The sequence below is a fragment of the Felis catus genome, chromosome B2, assembly GCF_018350175.1.
Source record: "Felis catus isolate Fca126 chromosome B2, F.catus_Fca126_mat1.0, whole genome shotgun sequence".
In the NCBI taxonomy this organism is placed as follows: domain Eukaryota; kingdom Metazoa; phylum Chordata; class Mammalia; order Carnivora; family Felidae; genus Felis; species Felis catus.
Window position 1 is genome coordinate 57,651,606 of NC_058372.1, and position 23,947 is coordinate 57,675,552.

The window sequence follows — 23,947 nt, forward strand, 5'->3', positions numbered from 1 at the left end:
ACCTCTGTGACATCCCACCTATACCATACTGGATCTGAAACTGAGTTCAAAGTTGGAGTTTTCTTGGATGCCTAGAAACTCTGTCATAAAGATGCCCATTAACCTCTAGTTCCTCATTATTTGACTGCTTCTATAGCACCATCTCCCATACTCAAGTAATGGACTTGTCTCTGAGGCTGTGGGGAAGCAGAAGACCCTGGGAATCACTTCACCGATCTACTCCATACCTTATTATGTCCACACAGCCGTAGGCTTTCTCTTCCTGCTATGTCTTGAATTCTCTCTACCTTAAGCATACAGTAAAAATCTAAGATCTACCCTGATAGGCCTGGCACTTGATATGTTAACAGAGTCTGAAGGAGTTTGAAAGTCTCCTTTCTCTCCTTCCAAGACTGTTTTGCTAGAGTCAAAGAAGTTGGAGGCCAAAGCTGTTTATTCTTTTTCATTGGGCAAGAAGCCTCAGCATCAGAGATGAATGACTAAGAGACTTAAAGGGGAAATAAAAATACATTGCTTTAATATTCCACCAGTATTATGTCCCTTACAATATAAAGGGGGGAAATACAAAGCAAACCTATTGTTCATTGTTACTTTATACTCCAGGCATACACAAAGAACTTTTTAATGAAGACCTTGCCCTGTAGCCCCTGGTCCTGAGGAGTGGTTTCATCAGTTATGCTAATGAGGCACAAGTTCAGTTAGTCTTATTTATGAAACCTTCTTCCCTGCATATATGTCATAGTCCTACATTTTCTTAAAATTATGATTCCAGGTACTTTCAAGGGTCTTTCCAGCCAAAAAAGACTTGCTTTTGTGAAGCACACCTTCTCTATTTTCCTTCCATGCTGCCATTATAGTTCCTACACTGAATGGGAACTATGCTTCAAAATATCTCCATTAATTAATACCTTTGGTCATTGGTTAAATGATTTTGATCTGCTTTTTGTTCACATACAGATATGCTAAACTTCTTCCATTACTGGCTTTCTGCCCACCAATATTACCTTAAGATGATTAAAGGCAAAGGCTTTCTGGTTAGAAATGCAATGAAAGCTAATATCAAAATGGCAGAGAGCAAGGAACTCTTCAGGTGGAATGTAAGTTCGCTTATAAGGCAAAACATTCATGTAAGGTGAATGACCGCACCCTGGCATTGTTCAACTCAGCTTGAATTTTAGCTGAATAATTCTGTGCAGCTTCATTTGTTAGTTAATGTAGCTATGAAAATGTATTGGTCCTTTGGTCTTTTGACATTCACCGTTTATCTCTTTGAGTACTTCACATTCCTTCTATTCCTTTTAGGGAAAAAAATGTTTATTTTTCTTTTTTTTTTATTGTTGATATAGACTATTTCAAGTGACTTTTTACTTTAAAAAATGTGATAGAACTCCATGGTGAGAACATATGATTTAGTGTGCCAAGCTGTTTTGTTGATTTAGCTTCCAGATGAGCAAGAAAATAAAAGGTAGAAGTGAACAGTTTAGACCAGATAGGAGATCCTAGAAGCCAAATGACAAATGTTAACTCTTGAAAAATGTACAATAAAGTGGCTGAGACTAAATTTAGTCTCTTTAAATCCCACAGGGATTAGCGGTATGTAGAACATTGTATATAGGAAATTGAGATGATCTTTGGCAGAAAATGTTTCATTGGAATCAATCCAGTGGAAGAGGAGTTCCCTCACTCAGCAACCTCCCTCTGTGAGTACATAGGGTATTCATAGGAACAACATTATTTTTAGCCCAGCAGCTACTGGTGGCACAATGAAATCATCTCTGACTATGTGAGCATTCTTTGTCCATAGATATTTGAAAATATTTTTGAAATGGACTAAAAAATGCCAAGAGCCACGTTTTAGTAATCTAGCCTCCAACTGATAATAAAAGTTCTGCCCTAATATTTACTTTTTAACAATGCAAAATCTTTTACATGAAAACTTTAAAATGGTGAATGTAAATATTTTAGGATTGTTGACATGTAAATATTTTTAAATTTCTGTTTTTTACTCAGAGTAACTTTTTTTTTTAAATTTTTTTTTCAACGTTTATTTATTTTTGGGACAGAGAGAGACAGAGCATGAACGGGGGAGGTGCAGAGAGAGAGGGAGACACAGAATCAGAAACAGCCTCCAGGCTCTGAGCCATCAGCCCAGAGCCTGACGCGGGGCCCGAACTCATGGACCGCGAGATCGTGACCTGGCTGAAGTCGGACGCTTAACCGAATGCGCCACCCAGGCGCCCCCAGAGTAACTTTTTTTAATGTTTGGGCAAAGGAAGTTATTAGCAACAGTTAAATACTGTATGTATTTAATACTATACACATATATGTAATGTATATTAGATATTTTAAATATAATTGAGAACATTAGCTCCTTGAAGTTGAAAATCGGGCCTTGAATTTTCCATGCTTGCCTAGCAGCAAACAGTGACAATATGAAGGGCTAGATTTCAGAGCTGAAGTATAAAAGGAATCTAAGGGAAAGAAAATTTTAAAATGTGGTTTGATATTTCAGAACTTCTAAGAATGCTTATCTATCTATCCATCCATCCATCCATCCATCCATCTGTTTTTTATCTACATCAATCTATCCATTTGGGTTAACCAGAGACAGAAAATAATCATCTCCATGAGCATCTTGCAACAAGGCAAGAGGACACATGCTAGTTGGTACCTACCCTCGTCTCCATCTAAATTTAATTCTGAAGTATGAATCTGAGTTGAAAGGGGCTCAAATATTACTCTCATTTTTTGCAAACAGAAGAACAGCAGAACTTATTTCCTTTCCTTTTACTCAGGAAGAAAAGTCCCCTCTTGGGAGAGTAGTACTTTCAAAAAACTGCTTAAGCTTCCTTAAAAACAAGGAACAAGTGAATTGTAAGCCCTGCCTTTTCTCCTTACAAACTTCATCTATAAAGTCAGCATGTCACACATGGACATTTGCATTTGATTGTGGTATATGTATTTTTTAATCATCACAATTTTTCTTTGCCTGAAAAATTGTTTCTGTATTTATAACCCCCAGATTCACACCACAAATGAGGTATAGTCTGTCAAGAGGTCATGATTTCAGTGGCTCTTTACATTTTCTATTCTCTTTGAAGGTTGTAGGGCAGAGGTCAGGCTTAGCTTGCCAGTCACTGCAAATTTCCTTTTTTCTTGCAGCAATGCATGCTGGGTGTCAGTGATAACATGGGGCACCTAACTAGATGCCCTGACCACAGCACTGAGGACATCTCACCTAATGGCTTTTTTCCTTCTCATTATTCTATATTTGAAATTAGCCAAGTGTTACATTTAGGCACCTATTTCCTCAGGTAAAGGCATTTTCAATTCCCATCTCTAGTTTTAAAGTATGTCATTAGGTACAAAATTGGAGGAATGATATTATGATGAAATATTTTGGGGGAAATAATAATTCAATTATTCCACTAAGGGATCCAAATTGTTAGTAAGGATAGTCTTCTTTTCTTCTTTTTCTTTTTTTTTTAAAGTTTATTTATTTTGAGAGAGAGAGCGAGAGAGCAAGAGAGAGCGCACACGAGTGGGGGAGGGGCTCAGAGAGAGGGAGAGAGAGGTCGCAGGGTTGATCTCACAAATTGTGAGATAATGATCTGAGCCCAGATCAAGAGTCAGATGCTTAACCAAATGAGCCATTTAGGTGCCCCAGTAAGGAGAATCTTTAGGCAAGGGAAGAAGAACACCTGGAACACCAATATTAAAAAAACAACAACACAAAAATTGAGGATATCAACATTCTGCAGGGAAAAGGGTAAATGAGAGAATCTTTACAAAAATGAGAACTGAGAAGACAAGGCTCAGATTTTCAAGTGGATGTATTTCAAAAGATACACACTTGATGAGCATTCAGAATCTAAACGGAAAAATGCATGGCAAACCAAGTGTTTCTTGTCCATTTTGAATTAAATTTTGAAATATGAGCTGCACGATTACATAAATCTCAAAGAGAAGTTATAAGTGCTAGATTATTTAAAATTTGTGAAATCTTTAGCACAGTGTTTACCATACAGTAAAACTACATGAATTCTTTTTTATTATTTTTATCTCAGTTGGTCCTTGCACAATCCTAAGACATGCATACTACTATTATTCCCTTTTCATGTGTATTTCTTAAGGTTAAGTCACTTTTTTGGAGAAACTACATGTTCTCACTGAATACAGACTTGGTGAGACTCTCTTTGTGGTGACTACCCCTCCTCTGGCTAAGGGGTGATTGCAACATAAGCTGGTTTCCTGAGAAGCATTCTTCCTTGATTTTGAATTGAAACTTTTTTTTTTGAACATTTATTCATTTTTGAAAAAACAGAGAGAGACAGAGTGTGAACAGGGCCGGGGTAGAGAAAGAGAGAGGGAGACACAGAACCTAAAACAGACTTGGGGCTCAAACTCACAAGCCATGAGATCATGACCTGAGCTGAAGTTTGGCACTTAACCAACTGAGCCACCCAGGTGCCCCTGATTTTGAATTTTAAATGGTTATAAGAACTCTTGGAACTTATCCACATTGAACCCTGAAGAGGGTGACCTGAATCCCTGGTACATACCCTGGTTTCTATGCTAAGACTGGTTCTTGAGCTTTATTTTAATTCTTGAGCTACCCCATACCTTTCCAATATATTCTGTCATTTCCATTTGGTCCAGCATTGCTCTCTGATCGGGTGAGGGGACTAGCATGCACTGGTGGGAACAGTGCCAAGGTTGCTTTTGCTGATTCTGAACTGGTCCAGGAAAAGCTAATGTGGTACAATTCTTTGTCTTGGGAAAGGGAGGATTTGAATGGTCCCGTACAGACATGAGACTTGGCTTCCCTAGTACAATTAAACCATGCTGACAAAGGTGGCCCCAAATGTTTTTCATCCAATTATTTTGTGTTATCAGAGTAATAATTACCTGTAGGGTCTGTGGCATTCATTTGAGCACCTATGTTCACCTTTTAACTTTCTTTGTAAATTTTTATAAGATTGGCTGAAAATTCTGTTTGTAAAGCTGAACTACATTTCCTCTTATTATGCCCAAATATTATTGACTACTGAAGAGAAGAGGTGATGTCTTTTTCTCCCTATCATGACCTGCCATATTCTAGCTTTGCTATGTGTATCCAAAGTTATTTTTGACTATTCCCCACCAGATTCAGTTGTTTTGTTTTCTTGAACACCTGCTTTTCTGTTCCATCCTACATGTGTTTGCTCATGCTGTTTCTTCCACTTGAAATGCTCTCCATCTTCCACTTCATCTTTCAAAATCCTACACTTTTAAGTCTCAAGTGGTCCTCTTTCCTTTTATGCCAATCCATGTTGACTTCTCTCTGAATTCCTATTGCTCTTACAATCAGCACTTCAACAGTATAGCAATTATTTCATGTGTGGGTGTTTAATTCCTACCTGAATGGTAAGATTCAGGTACACAGTGATTGCTTCTCCTCCAATATTTCATTATCAAAAGTTATAAACTTAAAAAAGTTAAGGAAATTTAACAGTGTGAACCATCATATACCCACCTAGATCCTACAATTAACATTTTGCTATATTTGCTTTATCATATATATATTCCTCTACCCATCCACCCACCCATCCATCCATCCAATCATCCACCATTTTACCTTACTTTTTTGTGAGAGATTACAAAATAAGTTGCAGAAATCAGTGTATTTCACCTCTAACACTTTAGCATGTTTATCACTAACTAGAGTGAATATTTTTTTATGGTATTTTTGTCATTAACATTTCTATACTCCATAGTACGCAGCAGAGTATTGACCATACCATAGAAAATTCATTTATTCACATTGGGTTGAATTCAGACATCACTTTGAAATCCATTAGAAACTAATAGTATGGAAGCCAAGGTAAATAGTCTCTGGAGCCTCAGAAGCATATATAGGTGGGTGTGTTTCATGGAGTTGTAGAAGAGATCACCTACATGTAGTTTGTACTAGCCCAACTTGTGACCTGTCAAATATAACATAAGGGAATGTTCAGGCAAACTTTCAGGAGGCAGTTGGCTGAGAGATCAGATAGGCCACCATCTGACTGACTGAAGTTCTAACATGAGTGCTGCTCTTCTGTGTGCTTAAGAGGCAAAAGAGGGACAATCTAGTTTATCGAAAGATATTGAAATGAGGTGATAAAATAGGCATGAAAGGCTAAAAAGTGGGATCACACGCAGCAATCTGTGGAAGTCTTCCCCAGTGTACCCAGCTGGGAGAAGCTTCAACTCCTTTACAGAGCAGCACATGCTTCAAATAGACAATTTGAGACCAAGCAGATAGATCTGTGAGGAGGCTGTTCTCCTGAACATGTGCAAGTAGTAAGCTTCTGACATCTTACTAGGGGAAATATAGTGCTTCTCAAATTCGGTAGCTCCTTTTAAAAAATGTCATTACAGAAGTCATTATTCACCCAGACTTCTTCCTGTAACTGAGGTATATTTATATCTATATCCGTATCCACCTCTATATGTATATTTATATCCACAATACATCCCCTCATTCTTCAATTGACAGGCTTCTTCTCATCCATGTATCTCTGATCATCCTCTTTGGAGAGTTCCTTCTGAACATTTTATTTAAAAAGGAGGCCCATTTATCCCATTATACTCTATCTCTGCACTCTATTTCATCTGGGACACATCACAATTACTAACTACATATTTGTTTACTTATTTCTTACCTTTCCACCATAGTAGACTAAACATTTATAATGGTAAAACCACATACTCCTTTTCTCCTGTATAATTAGAGGATATCAGAGTACCTGATCCACAGAAGACTCCTAATTAAATTTACTGAATCATATATACTGAAAATACATGAACAGAGAAAAAAAATGTTCCAGTGTTATTCTAAATGTCCTTGTTGTATTTTCCCCACCCTGGTCCTCTTCCTTGTGCATTTCCAAATACTGCTATTTACCTTGGCCCCTTGACTTGGAGTTTCACTCAGACTTGATTATTTGGACACTGCCACAATTTACATACTATCTACCCCATCTCTGAAAACTCCCATTTGTTTAGCATGCTGCTCTCAGCTAGAGGTTAGGAGAAAATTATATCTGATGGAAGAAATTGACCACAAGCTGTGAATGATTGAGAACCTAACTTAATGTGTTAAATCTCCTGAGGACGTTTGTGTATTACAAGAGTGGTAAACTTTTGACAATGTGACTAAGCAACTTAAATAATTTTAGGCACTATGTGCAAAAAAGACCTAAGGATTTAGTTGACTAAAGGTCTAATCTGAATGGTCTGAAAACTGAGAAAAGCTGATTCATTCTTCTTTGAGTGCATTTGGATCACTTATACAGGGAATGCTGAGTTCCACTGTCTGTGACAGCTTATAAGGTAGCTGATATGATGAAGTGTGTAGAGAATAATCAGGATAGTGAGGCTCTCCCAAGTCATATCAGTTGGGGAATGGTTTAAGGGCTGGGAATATTTACCTTACAGAAGAAAAGAATTAGCAAAGATAAATAAGCTTATTTCATTCATTAGAAAAATATCTCCTGAATATATACTACATGCTAGTTCAAAGTTAAGTTCTGGGAAAAAATAGTGATTAAAAACAAAAATAGTCCTGCTCACAAAGAGCTTAGAATCCATGATTAAGGAACTACTTAAGGACTACTATTAAGTTGAAAAGGGAATAGACTTATGGATTTATGGATTTATGCTTCTTTTTCTTTTTCTTAAAAGAGCATATAGAGGGCCAATGCATGAAAAATTGCATGAAAAATATATTTACTTAAAGTCAGTAAATCTCAAACATCAAGACAGTCTGCAAACATGGAAGAAAATGCTTTCTGGGATAATAAGCTCTCATTGTTTGTAATATTTAGTCAAACTATCAAGGTTCAGTGTGGCTGTAGATGAGAATCCATATGCATTGAGGTAAGAAGCAGAGACTTGCCCACAGATCTCTAAGATCTACGATTCTTAGTCAAGATCACAAATTTTCACTTATGATGACCAGAGAAATGAGCATGATAGTTCTTGTAAAAAGAAGTACTTCAGGTCAAGCTTAGAATAAAGAGCATTTGGTTTGGATTTCTTGCTCCTTTCACAAAGGAAAGGGTAAAGAGTTCTGGGGTCTGCCATAATGGATAAACAACTGATAACTCTTTTCTCCATATGTAATAGGAAGTAAAATATAAAGGAAAAAGGTAAGGTAGCAGTATTTTACCTATAAAAGTAGACATAGAGATGGGTGCCAGAGAAAGAGTGCCAAACATGGACTCTAGTTTTAACTTTGGTATATTTCCTTCAGTCATGTGACTCCAAGAAAGTCCATTTTTCCCCTAGGCATACAGTTTCCTCAGCAGAAAAATGAGAGGTTGAACTATATTATGTTTTCTTTTTCATTTCTTTTTTAAATGTTTATTTATTTTAGAGCAAGACAGAGAGAGAGAGAGAGAGCAGGGAGGAGCAAAGAAAGAGGAACAGAGGATTTGAAGTGCTGACAGCAGAATGATTTAGAAAGCATTAAATATATTTTTTGTAAGGATGTATAATTACGTATTTTGGACCATTAAGGTAAACTTTTAGAAATAAAATTGACTTCTTTTCAATGGTTCAATTAAAACTACCCCATATAATCAAAATATGACTCTTCTGATTCCTGAATCTAGCAATAAATCCAGCAATGAAAACTCATTTAATAAGCACTGAGACATATTTTTGATCAACTCCCATATGCTATTTTGAAGCAATTATTCTCTCAAATAATAAATATTACTGTAGTTCATATTCTTCTGTTCTATTCTATGAAATGAATGTCTTAGATCCCTTTAAACAAAACTGGTGATTCTAGAGACAGTGCATATCTAAAGACTACGATATTTTTGCTTGAGAAAAATCTGGAAAATAATGTATTAGTCTGTGTAAATCTTTTAATTAGAAATATTCATTCTAATATAACATCCCTCCTCTTCCTAGACAGGAGGAAATTGTGTTGAACTTTCCTGCTTTTAGGAACTTAAAAAAAAAGGGTCTATGATAGAATATAATTGACCTAAGTAATTTTCAAAGATAAAAGTATCCTTTCTAAAAGCTTTTTGTACAATACCTAATAATTATAGCCTAATGAATTTTAAGTAACAGAATGCCATGGCTTCTTCATAATAGCAAATACATTAAAAATTTGACTTGCAGTAAGTATAGCAGCATATAATTCATAACCATCTTTAAAATATCTTTAACTTTACCATACTTATGTAGGCTAAGTAAAAATAATTCCATCTACCCCTTTGTTATATCCAGAATTGACAGATGGTATACTGATTCTATTTTTCTTTCAATATAGCATCACAATTAGAACATAATTTTCACTAAATTTTATTTTGTGAAATTCCCTGAGAGAAAATGGTAATTGCATAAGGCAAAATTGAAAATAGAAAATGAAGAAAAGTTTTAGACTCATATACTTTTAATTTTTACAATTATCAGGGGAGTTTTCAAAACTGCTATGTTCACTAATTTGATGAAGCATCTTCTAGAATTGAAAAGTTAGGGAGTTTTTGGTGTGTGCTGTGTGCTCATTCCATGAGGACCTGGTACCTCTTTTGTGAAGTGGTAGCTGAGGAGACTTATGCCCTCACCATGGCTGATGAAAAGCTGAAGCCTTCCTTCAAGACTGAGAACAAGGATCATATTAATTTGAAGGTGGTCGGGGAGGATGCTTCTGTGGTGCAGTGCAAGATTAAGAGGCATACACTACTTGCTTAACTAATGAAAGCCTACTGGGAAAGACAGGGTTTGTCAAAGAGGCAGATCAGATTCTGATCTGATGGGCAGCCAATCAATGAAACAGACACACCTGGGGGCGCCTGGGTGGCTCAGTTGGTTGAGCATCCGACTTCGGCTCAGGTCATGATCTCACGGTCGGTGGGTTCAAGCCCTGCGTTGGGCTCTGTGCTGACACCTCGGAGCATGGAGCCTGCTTCTGAGTCTGTGTCTCCCTCTCTCTGCCCCTCCCCCACTCATGCTCTGTCTCTCTCTCTCTCTCTCAAAAATAAACATTAAAAAATTTTTAAAAAAAGAAAAGAAACAGACACACCTGTACAGTTGGAGAGGGAAGATGAAGACACAACTGATGTGTGCCAGCAACAGACAGGAGGTATCTACTAAAAAGGGAACCTACTACTTTACTCTAGCACTCTTTTCCTCCAGACCAAGAAGACATTCTCGATGAGAAAACGGCAATTTCTGACTACTATAATTTTCTCTGTTCTTTCACTTCCCCCTTCCCCATTCAATTATTGTACATAAAGTAGCTGTGTATGTACACAAGCATATTGCATTTTTTTGGACTAAATGTACAATGGTATGTTTTGACCATTATCAAATAGAGCCAGGATGGAGAAACTACTGGTTCTCTGAAAATACCCTCTTTCTCCATTAGAAGCATGCTCATTCAGCTCTCATCTTGATGTTCTAGTTATTTGGCTCTCACTGTTTAACAAAAAAAGAACAACATAAAAATACTTGCATACCTTGTTCAACTGGAGAATTTTAATGTTTTTCATTTATCATTGTAAAACCAAGGACAATTTTATAACTTTTTTGTATGTAGATGTTACATGTAGGGCAGTCTGACTTTAAATAGGTATAAATTACTCTAAAAGAAATGAATACTACAAGTCAAGCATCTTGTTGTTTAAATAAACCTCTTGCTTAAAAAAAGTTTCATGAATTATGCGAAGTATGAAATATTTTTCCTACACTTATTGCCTCGTTAGAGTCTGGAATCAGACTTTCTTAGTAAAAACTGTGTGGTTTCACAGTACCCTCAGGCTCTGTGTACCAAGTTTCTTCTTTAGAATGAGTGTAATAGTACCATCCTGGCTGGACATTAGGAATAAGTAATTAAATCTAGGTAAAGAGCTTAAAAGTGTGCATGTAAGGTAGTAAGAGCTTAATTACTGGTATTTTATTATTAATATCATCATTTAAACATTTTTTTAAAGAAAAAATGAGAATCAATACCTTCTCCATCTAATCTTGAAGGCCATCTACTAATGCCATTCTTTTTTTTTTTTTTTTTGGAACAAAACTTCTGGAGTTCTCATTAGGCTTAAATCAATTAAGACTTACATTCTAATTTCTCATACGAACATTTTATTACTTGTGGATTTGCTTATGTCAAACCTGTTAAATAATCTAAATAAATAATAATAAATAATAATAAATCTAAATAAATAATAATAAACCTTCTAAATAATCTCTCTAAGAAGCTAAGTTTCCAAGGCCTTCATCTACTTAACTGATCTCCATTAGTAATATTTCCATGATGAAGTCTATCTAATTGTTTTTCTTCTACTTGTCACATACTCAAGCTTTACATGCTTATTTGGTTTTGGAGATGAGGTAACTGTTCATCTGAAAGGCCAGTATACAATATCATCAGACATGAGCATGCTAGCAGTTGTGAGTAAGGAAGAGGATCAATCTCGACTAGCTTCTAGAGGAGACAGGCTTGTAGGAAGGATAATGTACAATTAGGAGAAATGAGCAGAGAGAGCATTTCAGGGGAGAAATTGTAGCATTAGCTAAAATGAATGTGGTAGGAAAAGGGAGGACTGTATCTGGGACCATGGCTTAGTGGAATGGGATAGTCCACGTTGGGTAGTAGAGGAGTATAAATGTATAGGTAATAAGCTGATAAAGGACCTTGATTATAAGCCACATAATCTGTCCTTGAAATGACAGATGATGAAGGAGGGACTCCTTATAGATGTTTTGATTTGAGATGGTCTCCTTTTAGAAGTATTTTAGGCAGAAAAATCTGAACAACAATGAGCTGTGTAGTGTTGTAGTTAACTATAAGAAATCTACAGTGAAATTACCCATGCTTCCGTTACTAGCTACATGCCTTTAGACAATTAGTCTCTTTAAGATTCACTTTACTCATCTCTTAAATGAGTATTACCAAAGTACCCCTTAAAGATATTGTGAATATTCAATGAGATTGTGTGTAAAAATATTTATTGTAGATAGTGCTCATCATATAGGTGAAAAATAAACACTATTATTATACAGCTATTAATGAGCATGAATAAATGAACTAGATTGACATTATTATGTGGGTGGAGTTTCTAATACATCCTTTTAAAGAAAATCTTGTTTGTTGGGTACACCTAACACTTACCAGATATGTCTACCTCATGATCACCTGGACAGTCTTTTCCTCTGCTGGCAAAATAACATATCTGCTTTCTGTACTACAGTTTTTTATTTATTTGTTTGTTTTGTGTTTTATTTGTATGTGTGTGTGCGTGTGTGTGTGTGCCCACTTCATGATCTTACTCATCTGCTTCTTGTACCAGTCAGGTCCTGTCCCTGGTCCAAGCCTATCACTTTCTCATCTATGAAACTATAAAAGGAGATTAGTTTAACAAGCAAGGAATTAATCTGCCACCCTACTGCCCAATTAACACTGGAAAGTGCAGTGGCTTTCAGAATAGGCCGCTGGAAACATCTCCAACTTCATACAAAATATATATTTGTTGTTCCCAAAACTTTTTAAACAGATTTTTAAAGACACATTGGAACGTATGTTGTGTGATGATATAGCCCTGTGAACAGCCTTTGTCTGGCATCTTTCCAAGAAAGAGAAAAATGGACAGTGTCTAAACCACGAATGTAATGGAGAAATGTTGGAAGAGAGGTGAAATAATGGAGAGAAGATTTTTTACTTTCACTAAACATATTTTATCTCCCTCAAATATATTCTTTGAAAAATATCCATGGTGGAAACTTAATAAATGTAAACTGATACATATGATATTTGAGAACTGCCTATAGATTAGAAAACATACTGCCAGTAATCTACAGGAAAATTCCACACGGAGAAGAAATATATGTGATGTCTTTGATCTTCCTGTCCATTAAAAAAAGGAGTCAGCTTATAAAATTCAACTGATAAAGCCGTGGAAAACTTTGGATGACATCCAAAAAATAGTGCCTAAAAAAATTAAATGCTTAGAGAACAAAACCATGAGGAAATAAGTTTACTTAATTGGAAGAAGAAATATCTGTAGAAAACTTCATTAAAGTTTTTATGAAGTGTTTTTAATGAGATGCTATAAAATAAAAAATATAGTGAGCAATTTTTCTGGTCCTAGGGCAGCAATAGAAGAAACAGACTTACATGGATGATAAACCATAATAATAATACTATTCATTTGAGGGACACTTGATGCTTTTCAAAGAACTTTCATACAGATTACACTCATAGGAGCCTATGTCGCAGAAAATGAGTGTTATTATCTTTATGTTCCAAAGAAAGGAACAGACAGGTAAAAGACTTCTCTGTAGTTATAGAGAGGATGCTTTGTTTCCTCACTTCTCTGTTTCCAGGTGCCCTTTAGGTGCCCTGTGCTTTCATTTTGAATCACAATGAACATATAAAGATCTATCCTTGTGCCCTGAACCCAGTATACCCTACTTAGGCAGTGGTCAATGGTCTAATGATAAATCACAGAATGGCATTATTTGTGGTTATCTATGTCCGTGCTGATCCACATCTACAGCGTTGGCATTTGGGGGTTTGATGTGATTAGTATTGAACTACTCTTCCTAATAGTCACTAACTTCTTCGGGTGAGTCCTGACAAGATTGAGTAGAACCATGCCATTAACATGGGGAAACTCAGTCCCATGGAGGCTATAGGGAGTGATAAGTGTCTAATTTATCTAAAAACAACATTAGTTTATGTGTAAGTCAAACCCAAGAGTTGTGGACTTCATCAGCCATTCAGTGATGATGTTACCATGAGCCTCACCAATTGTAGTTGATGCTGTGGTATATTGCCTTGAGTCTCCTGGTGATGGGAAAAAGGTCCAGGTCCCCTTGACTCAATTCAGTAAACTATGAACATCCCTACTCCAGAGCTTCGCTTAGGGTCAGCTGAAGCCTCTTTCACAACTGCTCTGCAATTCAACTTCTACCTCTTCTCAATGCTGCTTCTCCCACTGACTTCTGGCAGTTGTTACCAAGAGCACTCCCTAATAAGCTTCCTGCATGCAAATCCCTACTGTCTAGTTCCAAAGAACCTGACCTAAGGTACTAGTTATTAAGTATCAGTGGCTAAGACTTAACTGTGGGAATTATAGTCCATTATAGAATCTCCATCTCCAAATATTTTTAGGAATCCTCAGGACAGCTTGCACATGTTCATTCAAGGACCAGACTTGCTCATTGGTGATTTCTGTGCAACCAATCTAAAACTTCATTTCTTCTTATTCCACAAATTCTCCATAGAGGCTATGCTAAGCTGGAATTGTGTTTCCATCACCTTCTCTGAGGTTTATATACTAGAGGAGCTAAAATTTTCTTCCAGAGCAGTCTCTGCTACTGTACTCTAGGGGCCAAAATGAGAGTCATGGCTAGTACAATAAAGCAGGAGAATGCGTTTTGCTATTTTATTCATTTGGGAGTTGGGAGGAGATTCTCAGGGCATGGTTGAGTTCATCCCAGTCTATCACATACTATTGGAAATATCTGTTTTCCAAATGATGGGAGCTTTACTGAGGTGTCTACTATGCTCCTACGTGAATTTTCATGCTATTGGCTATAGGGCTTTGTTTTGGGATCTACTCCTTCTTATCTTTGTAACATCCTGTCTTTGAAGGCAAAATTGGGGTTCAAATATTGCTAGAAATTGGAATTAAGCCAACTAAGTCAAAAAGTAGGAGGGACCAAGACAAAATTCTGCATCAAATACTATAAAACAGGAATTAGCTGTGTCTTATGATGGCATTAGAATAAATTACGTGTCCCTGAAAATGTCAAGATTTCATTCTTTTTGATGGCTGAGTAATATCCTATACACACACACACACACACACACACACACACACACACACACACACCACAACTTTGTCCATTTATCAGCGGATGGACATTAGGGCTCTTTCCATAATTTGGCTATTGTTGATAGCACTGCTATAACATTGGGGTGCATGTGCCCCTTTGAATCAGTATTTTTGTATCTTCTGGCTAAATACCTAGTAATGCAGTTGCTGGGTCATAGGCAGCTCTCTCTTTAACTTTCTGAGGAACCTCCACACTGTTTTCGAGAGTGACTGCACCAGTTTGCGTACCCACCAACAGTGTAAGAGGGTTCCCTTTCTCCACGTCTTTGCCAACATCTGTTGTTTCCTGGGTTGTTCATTTTAGCCATTTTGACATGGAGGAAACTAGAGTGTTTTATGCTAAATGAAATAAATCAGAGAAAGATGAATATCATATGGTTTCACTCATATGGAATTTAAGAAACAAAACAGAGGAACACAGGAGAAGGGAAGGAAAAATACAGTAAGATAAAAACAGAGACGGAGGCAAATCAGAAGAGACTCTTAACTATAGAGAACAAACTGAGGGTTGCTGGGGGGATGTTGGGTGGAAGGATGGGCTAAATGGGTGACAGGCATTAAGGAGAGCACTTGTGATGAGCACTGGATGTTATATGTAAGTGATGAATCCCTAAATTCTACTCCTGAAACCAATACTACACTATATGTTAACTAACTTGAATTTAAATAAAATCTTAAAAGAAAAAAATAAATTATCTGACAAAGCATTAAAGGTCTTTGTTCTATATTTATTGAGTTCAAACACTTTGGCTTAGTACCAGTATCTGCCTATGAAACCAGCTTTCAATTTTAAAAATTAGTATATCTTTTGAAAAGTCTTACACTATTCTTAAATGAATTTGTGTTAGGTAGAACAGAGTTAACAGATGTTAAGTTCTAAAACAATTTATCTCAATACATATCCTCTTTTTATTCAGTATATTGATGAAGTCAAGGTCAATTTGTTGAGGAAGAAGCTCACATAGCTTCTTTTAGCTTCATTTAAAAAGTTAGGTGGCTGGCCATTTTTTTAAATAAATAAGATTGTCTATATTTTGAGTCCACTCTGTGAGAACTGTTCTATAGAAGTTAATTAAGATAAATATGTTGTCAAGGATTGAAGCCTACGACTAAGAATAGAACTTAAAGGACTTTCACAGTAAAATATTTCTTACAGTTGTTTCAAGGCAGTAATCAAATATCCTCTAACCATGATGATGGATCTCAATTAGGAATAGCTGTGGGTCCTACAGAAGCAAGTTGGAAAATACATGGGATTTAAATCTGTAATGTTAAACCACCACTCTTAATAAACAAAGAATCCCTTGGCATTTCCTCATGAATCTTATTTTTTAACATGTTCAATCCCTTTAACTTTCCTGTGAGGCAGACTGTTCTCTGACTTTATCAATTATTGCTGTTCTGACAAAATTCTGATTATTTAGTTTGCCCCTAAGTCTTCATTTGCTTCCTGTTACTTTCTTATGTAATCTTGTCTTAAAGATGATAGTATACATGCCTTTTAGAATTACAGAGAGAAGAGGCTTTTAGGGATTGAAGTTCATGTCGCCATATATTCTGCACCGCACAAGAATACCTCCAACTTCCTCAATAACCCTGACAGTTGTAGTAGAAATCTACCATTAACATTAAAGAATGAAGAACATGTGAGGCTTTCTTCAGCATACATTGCTGATTCTCAAAAGAATTTCTTCACTTTTATTTTAGTTTATTGTGATTTTCTGCATTAGAAATTATAGTGTTTGATGATGATTTGCTGAAGAACTAAATATCTTTTCACCTCAAACTTTTTATGTTCCTGTCATACTCAATCTCCATACAATTTCTTGCATGTGTTAATCTACGCCATGATGTCATTGCTTATCCTCTTCCACCTGCTGTCCCTCTGGTAAATTTCTAATCTTTTTTCAAAATCCAGTTTATTTCTTATGTTATAGATGTACTTTTCAACTGTTAAGTCCCTTTCTTCTTAGTAGAGAACCGCAAGTCTAAGTTCTAAGACTCTAACGCAGAGTCTTTGCGGTTGCTCTGAGGCCTTAAGGGTCAATCAGTTCTCTGGCTGTCTTGGTATCTCAGCACACCAGAAGATGAGGAACTAAGGACTTGAATCTTTACTTTTTTAACTTTGATAATAGCCATTCCACTTGGACAACTTGAACTGAATTGCATAATTAAAAGAAGCATGTGACTATATAGTCAATCACTTTAAATTATTTTTTTATATCACTGGTTGGTTGAGTCCATAGCTGGCATATTATTCAGTGAACACACTGTGTAGACTCAGCTTCACATTTAGATAGCAATGTCTTTATTTAGAAAGCTCTCCCTTCTATTTCTGCCCCATTCAACACCAAACTGACACTTCCTTGTTTCTCAAGATATTTGAGAATTTTAGACACAACTACACATGCTAGCAGAAGACTCTACCCAATAATCCTAAACAGTACTAAAATCACCAACTTCTAGACCCACAAACTTCTAAAAGATTTAATCATATTTAACGAAACAAATTTTAGTTTTGTAGTGGATATTTTCAATTCAATACAAATAAACTATATTATAAGTTGTTGTTCACTAGTACCGGACATGTTATGTATGATTACTGTGTTATGTATGGATAAGGGAGCAAGATCAATGTTTAGATTTATGTATTTATGTACAAGTCAATGTAATGATAAAGTACTATGCCATATTTCACATATTTAGCTATAGTTTTCCTACATTTCCTCTAAGAAATACCAGATGGAAGTGCTGATGGAAAAGATACAGAAATTAATATTGAAGTGATGAAGTCTGACCTTTTTAAGATGAAAAGCCTGCCAAACTTTCCATATTGACATGGCAACGTTTTATGAATAAATCTAATATCTTATAGATTTAGCGCAGTTCAAAAGTCACCATCTGCTTCAAGAAGTGAAGATTGTTGCTATTACATAGTTTCTGGGCTCTAAGACTAAAGGCATGTAATCCATAGCTTACATAATATTAACTATCAAGAACGTGTGAAAAACCTTTATATTTTAGAAAATCAGAGACATAAAGGACATTTTGAGTTACTCTCAAGATTAGAGCTGATAATACATTATGGATATTCTTTCTTCTTACATAAACTTGAGTAGTTTCCTTATCATTCTCTGTATGCAGTTACAGGACAAATGCCATGGAATTATAGGACAACAGGAAACAACTTGTAATACCGAAAATTTATGTGGGGAAAATGGCAAAGCACTTGAAGCTGATTTTGAGCAGAGTTGCCTGAAAGGCCATTGACAAATTATATATAGGTATTATAAGAAGTTGTCATTTGTTCCTTTCTTAATTTTGATAAATTATTTACAGTAAATTTCTTCATTTGATATAGTTAAAAGCAATCCTGCTCAGAATCCTTTTTATTTCCCAGTCTTTAAGGTTTTAATGCTAGTTTTGCATTATGTAAATATATTTTCTGATTTTTAAAATATTTATTTATTTTAAATGTTTATTCTGAGAGAGAGTGAGAGAGCGCGAGAGAGCTGGGGGAGGGGCAGAAAGAGAAGAAAGAGAATCTTAAGCAGGCTCCATGCCTTCCACACACAGGGCTGACACAGGGCTTCATCTTAGCACTGTCTGATCATGACCTAAGCCAACATCCAGAGTCAGATGCTTAACTGACTAAGCCATCCAGGCACCCTTATTTATTTATTTTGAGAGAATGAGAGAGCAGACAAGGGGCAGAGAGAGAGAGGGAGAGAGAGAGTCCCAAGCAGGCTCCATGCTATCAAAAATCATGAGTTGAATGCTTAACCAACTGAGCTACCCAGGTGTCCCTTTCTTTTTTTTCTACTTTCTTAATAAAAAGTAATTTGCACAGATATGTACTAACGCATGCATGCGCGCGCGCACGCGCGCGCGCACACACACACACACACACACACACACACACACACACACACACACAAATATACATACACCTAACAAGAGGTTTTTATTTCATAGAAATTAGTAAGATCAAACAGGAGGTAAAAATCAGTCCATTTACAAAACTCAACAGCAGTTTTTGTTATTTTGTTTTCTGGACCAAATATCTAACAAGATGATGTGTTAAAAATGCTTGCAGTGGTTTTATGTGATGTTTGGGTTTGAGCAAGTTCTAAGGTTCTTGCTGCCCAACCATTAGTAACTTTTCCAGCTTCTGCTCAATTAATATCAAACCCTGCATGCATTCCTTTACACTGGCCAGCTACTAAAAAGTGGCTGATCGGGATGTGTGGTTCTGGCAGTCATGCAAATCTTGGTCAATATCCACTCGGCTTTGGCTACCTAACAGTTTGTTAACCAAAATAAATCACTAGATATTGGAGTATGCCTCATATATACATGGATAATACACATCAGGATAAGTCCTTGAGGATTCTACGGTAGAATAGGCTGTGTGGATTTAAAATATGCAGATAATAACACAGTAAATTACTCAGAGGAAAGGACACAGGATTTCTTTACAGAACAAATGCTGAATAAAGCGTCAGCTTTTGTTCAGGACAGACACAAAGGGTGCCAGAAAAATTTAAACTTCAGAAACTTTAAAAAGTATATATATAGTAAGACAATTTTTCTGAACTTCCCCAAAGGAGAATAACCCTTGTGAAAACTAAGACTCTCTCTATGTGATCCCTTTCAAAATTTGTTGAAATGAAAGACAAACTGTGCATGAGTATGAATTACAATCTATCTGTAGAGCTGTGATCTCCGCTCCATTTCATTTAAGAAGAACTTCTATCTTGATACTGAATTGACCTCAATCACTACAAGTGGCTTATTCAAGTTTGCTCTAGTTCTGTCATCTATCTTACAGGTACAATGCAGATTTAGTAGGAGGAAATACATGTTTATTCTCTGTGGCTAATATCAAAATAAAAATCCAAGTCATATTTTACATGTTTACCTTTGAGCTCATTCCACTAATTTTTTAAAGTAAATTCTTATCAATCATGCTATGGTATTTTATTGTCAAGAACCCTTAAATACAGATGATATTCCAACAACATTCATATAATTAAAAAGGAACTTAATTCACATGCTTTTTAGGGACAAATTTGTTTTGAATTTGCATAACAAGTGTCCTGTCAGAGACAATTAAAAAGAGCTGTACAAACAGACCCTTTTAATATGTACTTTTTTTTTTAAAGGTTTATTTACTTATTTTCAGAGAGAGAGAGACAGACAGACAGAGAAGGAAACAGAGAGAGAATACCAAGCAGGCTCCACACTGTCAGTGCAGAGCCCAGCATGGGCTTGAACTCACAAACCATGAGGTCATGACCTGAGCAGAGATCAAAAGTAGGATGCTCAACCGACTGAGCTGGCCAGGCACCTCCACAAAAGACCCTTTTAATTTTAACTTGTGCCCAATAAGGATGGAGAAATAAGAGTGGAGAGCAGAGAAGGCAAGACAGAAAGAGAAGGTGACATAAACAACTGAACAGATGGGGTAAAGCAAAAGGTAGTCATAGACCAAGATATGTACACAGAAGATCAAAAGTCTCTTTTTCCATTTTCACTGCCCTCTGGTAGGAATCTTCTCTCATATAGATTGTATCTCATCAGTTTAAACTTCTAAGGGACTTTATGTTCTCAATTATTCATTATTTTTCTATGTATTAACACATTCCACTCGACTAGTATGTTGAGTGGAATTAAATTCCAAATTAAACATGCTGAAATCTCTCATCCTACATTTTTTCCCTTTTGACTCCTCACCTCCCTCTAGTTACCACCTTACCTCTTTTTATACCTTCACAGTAAAAGTTCTTGAAGAATTGTCTAGAATATACTTGTTATTTATATTATATACTCTTAAATAATTTATATAATATATAATACACAATATACAATATAGTCCTAGGGTCAGCCCTTAATGTAATCTATTGTCTGGTAGGATACTGCGCTTAAGACAAAGCAGATTTGCATTTTCGTGTCAGTGGAGACATCTCTTTTTCACTTCCTAAATTTTGGATAAAAATAATTGAAGGACTTGGAAAGTCCTTGGTTTTTAGTTTCACTAGGAGTATCAATATATATATATATATATTTTAATTTTTTTTAACATTTTATTTATTTTTGAGAAAGGGAGAGACAGAGCATGAACAGGGGAGGGTCAGAGAGAGGGAGACACAGAATCTGAAACAGGCTCCAGGCTCTGAGCTGGCAGCACAGAGCCCGACGTGGGGCTCGAACTCACAGACCGTGAGATCATGACCTGAGCCGAAGTCGGCCGCTTAACCAACTGAGCCACCCAGGTGCCCCATCAATATTTTTTTAAAGGATGGTTTCACTTTCAGGCTACCTAAGGCTCTGAGTGGTTTGAGGACTGCCTAGTTAAGTATTCATTACTTAAAGGCAAGAAATAAAATCATCCCTTTAAGTAAGTTTGACCAAAACAGAAATTACTTCATATGTGATCAAATGTGCCATTGTTTGTGTGAAATGATTACACTGTATAAAAAGAGGGTGTTATCAATCAAAATGCCTTTTAAATTGGTTTTTAAGTTATTCACTTCCTCATCTGACTCTTTTTTTGTATGAACAACTGCAACTTTTGTAAGAGAGATGGTTAAGTCCATTGCTCTGAAAATTTGCTTTGTCTACACACAACTTTCTTTTCCAAAAGGGTCTTCCTAATCTGTGAATAATAATTTCATTACCTTAGGGTAATTTTATTGCCTTCTTGTCATAACCAATTGATCTGCCCAGCCCCAGACACTCTCCTTTCTTCATTCAAACATTTACTGAGCATCTTTCTGTCAGATGTCCTGCAAACTGCATTAAAAATGAGTAAGATGCTGTCCCTGCCTGTAAGGAGTTTCCATTTTCAGATTGGTGTCAATTTCCTTGATTTTATTTTCAGACTGATACAGACTCTGGGAAAGCTTATTTGATTTATATAACCTTCACAGGTTAGCCAAGATTCCAGCTAATCAGACTAACGTATCCAATTGTCATCTAACATACAAACTCAGGCACAAAATGTTATTTTTAACTGACACAGAGTAACTTTAGAGACCATTATCACTAGATTGCTATACTGATAAAGAATTTTAAATTCTTGGCTGCTACATTTAAATTTTGTTCAGTAATACCCTTGGGATGTGACCATCATATTTAGTCATCTCTCTCTTCTGAGATGTCCTAATTGTGAAGTATGAATTAATTCCAAGACTTCCTTCCAAAAGTTTATATGCCCCAGAAAGCATTTCCATCTAATATTCATTTTTTTTTCCTACTGGATTTTCTTTTTTCTGTGCAGAGTCAATGGCCACCTGCCCCAACTCCCCAGTTCTGAACGGCTATTTTCATTCAATAGATATTTTCTTGAACAACTACCGGATCTTAATTTCAAGTGGACCACAGGATTCTTTAACCTATTTATTTGCTCCATGGTATTTTTCAAAGAAATTCATCCTGTATGTAATTGGATTGCCACTGGATGGTATCATATTATACCTTAGTTTAATTTATACTTTATCCATCAAACTGAAAACACTGATTAGTGAGACTACTTTCAGATGGACCTTTTTGTCCTTCTTTTCATATCTGGGTGGCTATTATACATATAAATAACATTGAAAAAATAAGTCAGCAGTATAATTCAAAGAACTACTGTGGAAGACTTACCGTATTGTGATAGGGATGAATGCATTTGTGTTAATGCTATAATTAGCAGAAAGAGTCAAGATATTGTGAGAACTTCCGCATCCATATTTAACTGTGGGCCTTCCATCCATGAGAAATAAATGAAGAAACTGTTGTCCGGAATTTTTCTCACTACCTTTAAAAAAACAAATATTCCATGAAATTAGTGATTTTATTTATGTTTTATTCAATTACAATCATTCTTTCAAAAAACACAATCTTTTGTCCCCTAGGACTAATGACTTAGTGAGATGGCTAGGAGTATTATTAGATAACTATTCAATGTAGTAATACTATATCAGAAATATACATTATTTTTCACAGGCTGAGACTAGCATGGCATTAACAGCATTTAACTTCACATGAAATTAACTTCTGTTAACTTCTGCCTCTGTTTCTTAATAGCAAGATGATCTTATCCTGAGCCTCAGTTTCCTCATATACTATAATGGGATGAAGAGAGCAAGTAATTATTGGAATTACTGTGATAATTAAAAAAAATAATAAAAGTCTCTGGCACCTGTTGAGTATTACAGAACTTGGTTTATTATTATCGTTAATTATTTGTATTATAATTTTATTTGTCTTTCATAAAAAATAAAAAAAAATCAATAAAAAAAGAAATATTTTCCCTTTATCCAGCTCATTCTTTTATCCCACTTTGAGGTATTCTTTTCTATCATGTGTGTATATATATATATATATATATATATATATATATATACACACACACACACACACACACACACCCAAATATTTATATAGCCTTAATTTTTTTAAATAAAATAATGGGGATGTCTGGGTGGCTCAGGTCATGATCTCACAGTTTGTGGGTTCAAGCCCCACAGCCGACTTTGGGCTGACAGCATGGAGCCTGCTTTGGATTCTCTGTCTCCCTGTCTCTCTGCTCCTCTCCTACCCCTTTCTTTCACTCTCTCTAAAAAATAAACGAACATTAAAAAGTTTTAAAAAAATAATGCAATAAGTGGCCTTATTCATCTTTCTCTCTTAATAATAAACTTTAGACATATATGTAAGTACATAGATTTTTTTAGCAATCTTTTTTTAATGTTTACTTATTTAGAGATAGAGTGTGTGCACCCACAAGTCAGGGAGGGTCAGAAGAGAATCCCAGGGAGGCCCCTTGCTCAGCTTGGAGCTCCATCAGCTTGGAACTCCATGTGGGGCTTGATCCCACAGCTGTGAGATCATGATGTGAACTGATATCAGTAGTCTGATGTTTAACCAACTGAGCCACCCAGGTGCCCCATATGGTTTTAATTTTGGCGCAGGCCTATTTATTGTTTCCTTTATGGTTGTAATTAGTGCTTTTTATGTCACCTTTAAGATATCTTTGCTTCAAAATTATAAGGTTATTTTCTTAGCTTATCTTT

General features: G+C 35.9%; 1 protein-coding gene and 1 pseudogene across 2 annotated transcripts in view; one reads left to right on the forward strand and one right to left on the reverse strand.

Moving 5' to 3' along the window:
• LOC109499722 (protein eyes shut homolog) overlaps window positions 1–23,947 on the reverse strand; it is an 866,761-nt gene that overhangs the window by 273,974 nt on the left and 568,840 nt on the right. For both annotated transcript variants that reach the window (XM_045057710.1, XM_045057711.1), the window contains one exon: window positions 22,536–22,689. In XM_045057710.1, the coding sequence (XP_044913645.1) occupies window positions 22,536–22,689 (154 nt within the window). The remainder of the gene's footprint in view (window positions 1–22,535; window positions 22,690–23,947) is intronic.
• Window positions 9,610–10,137, forward strand: LOC101082152 (annotated as a pseudogene).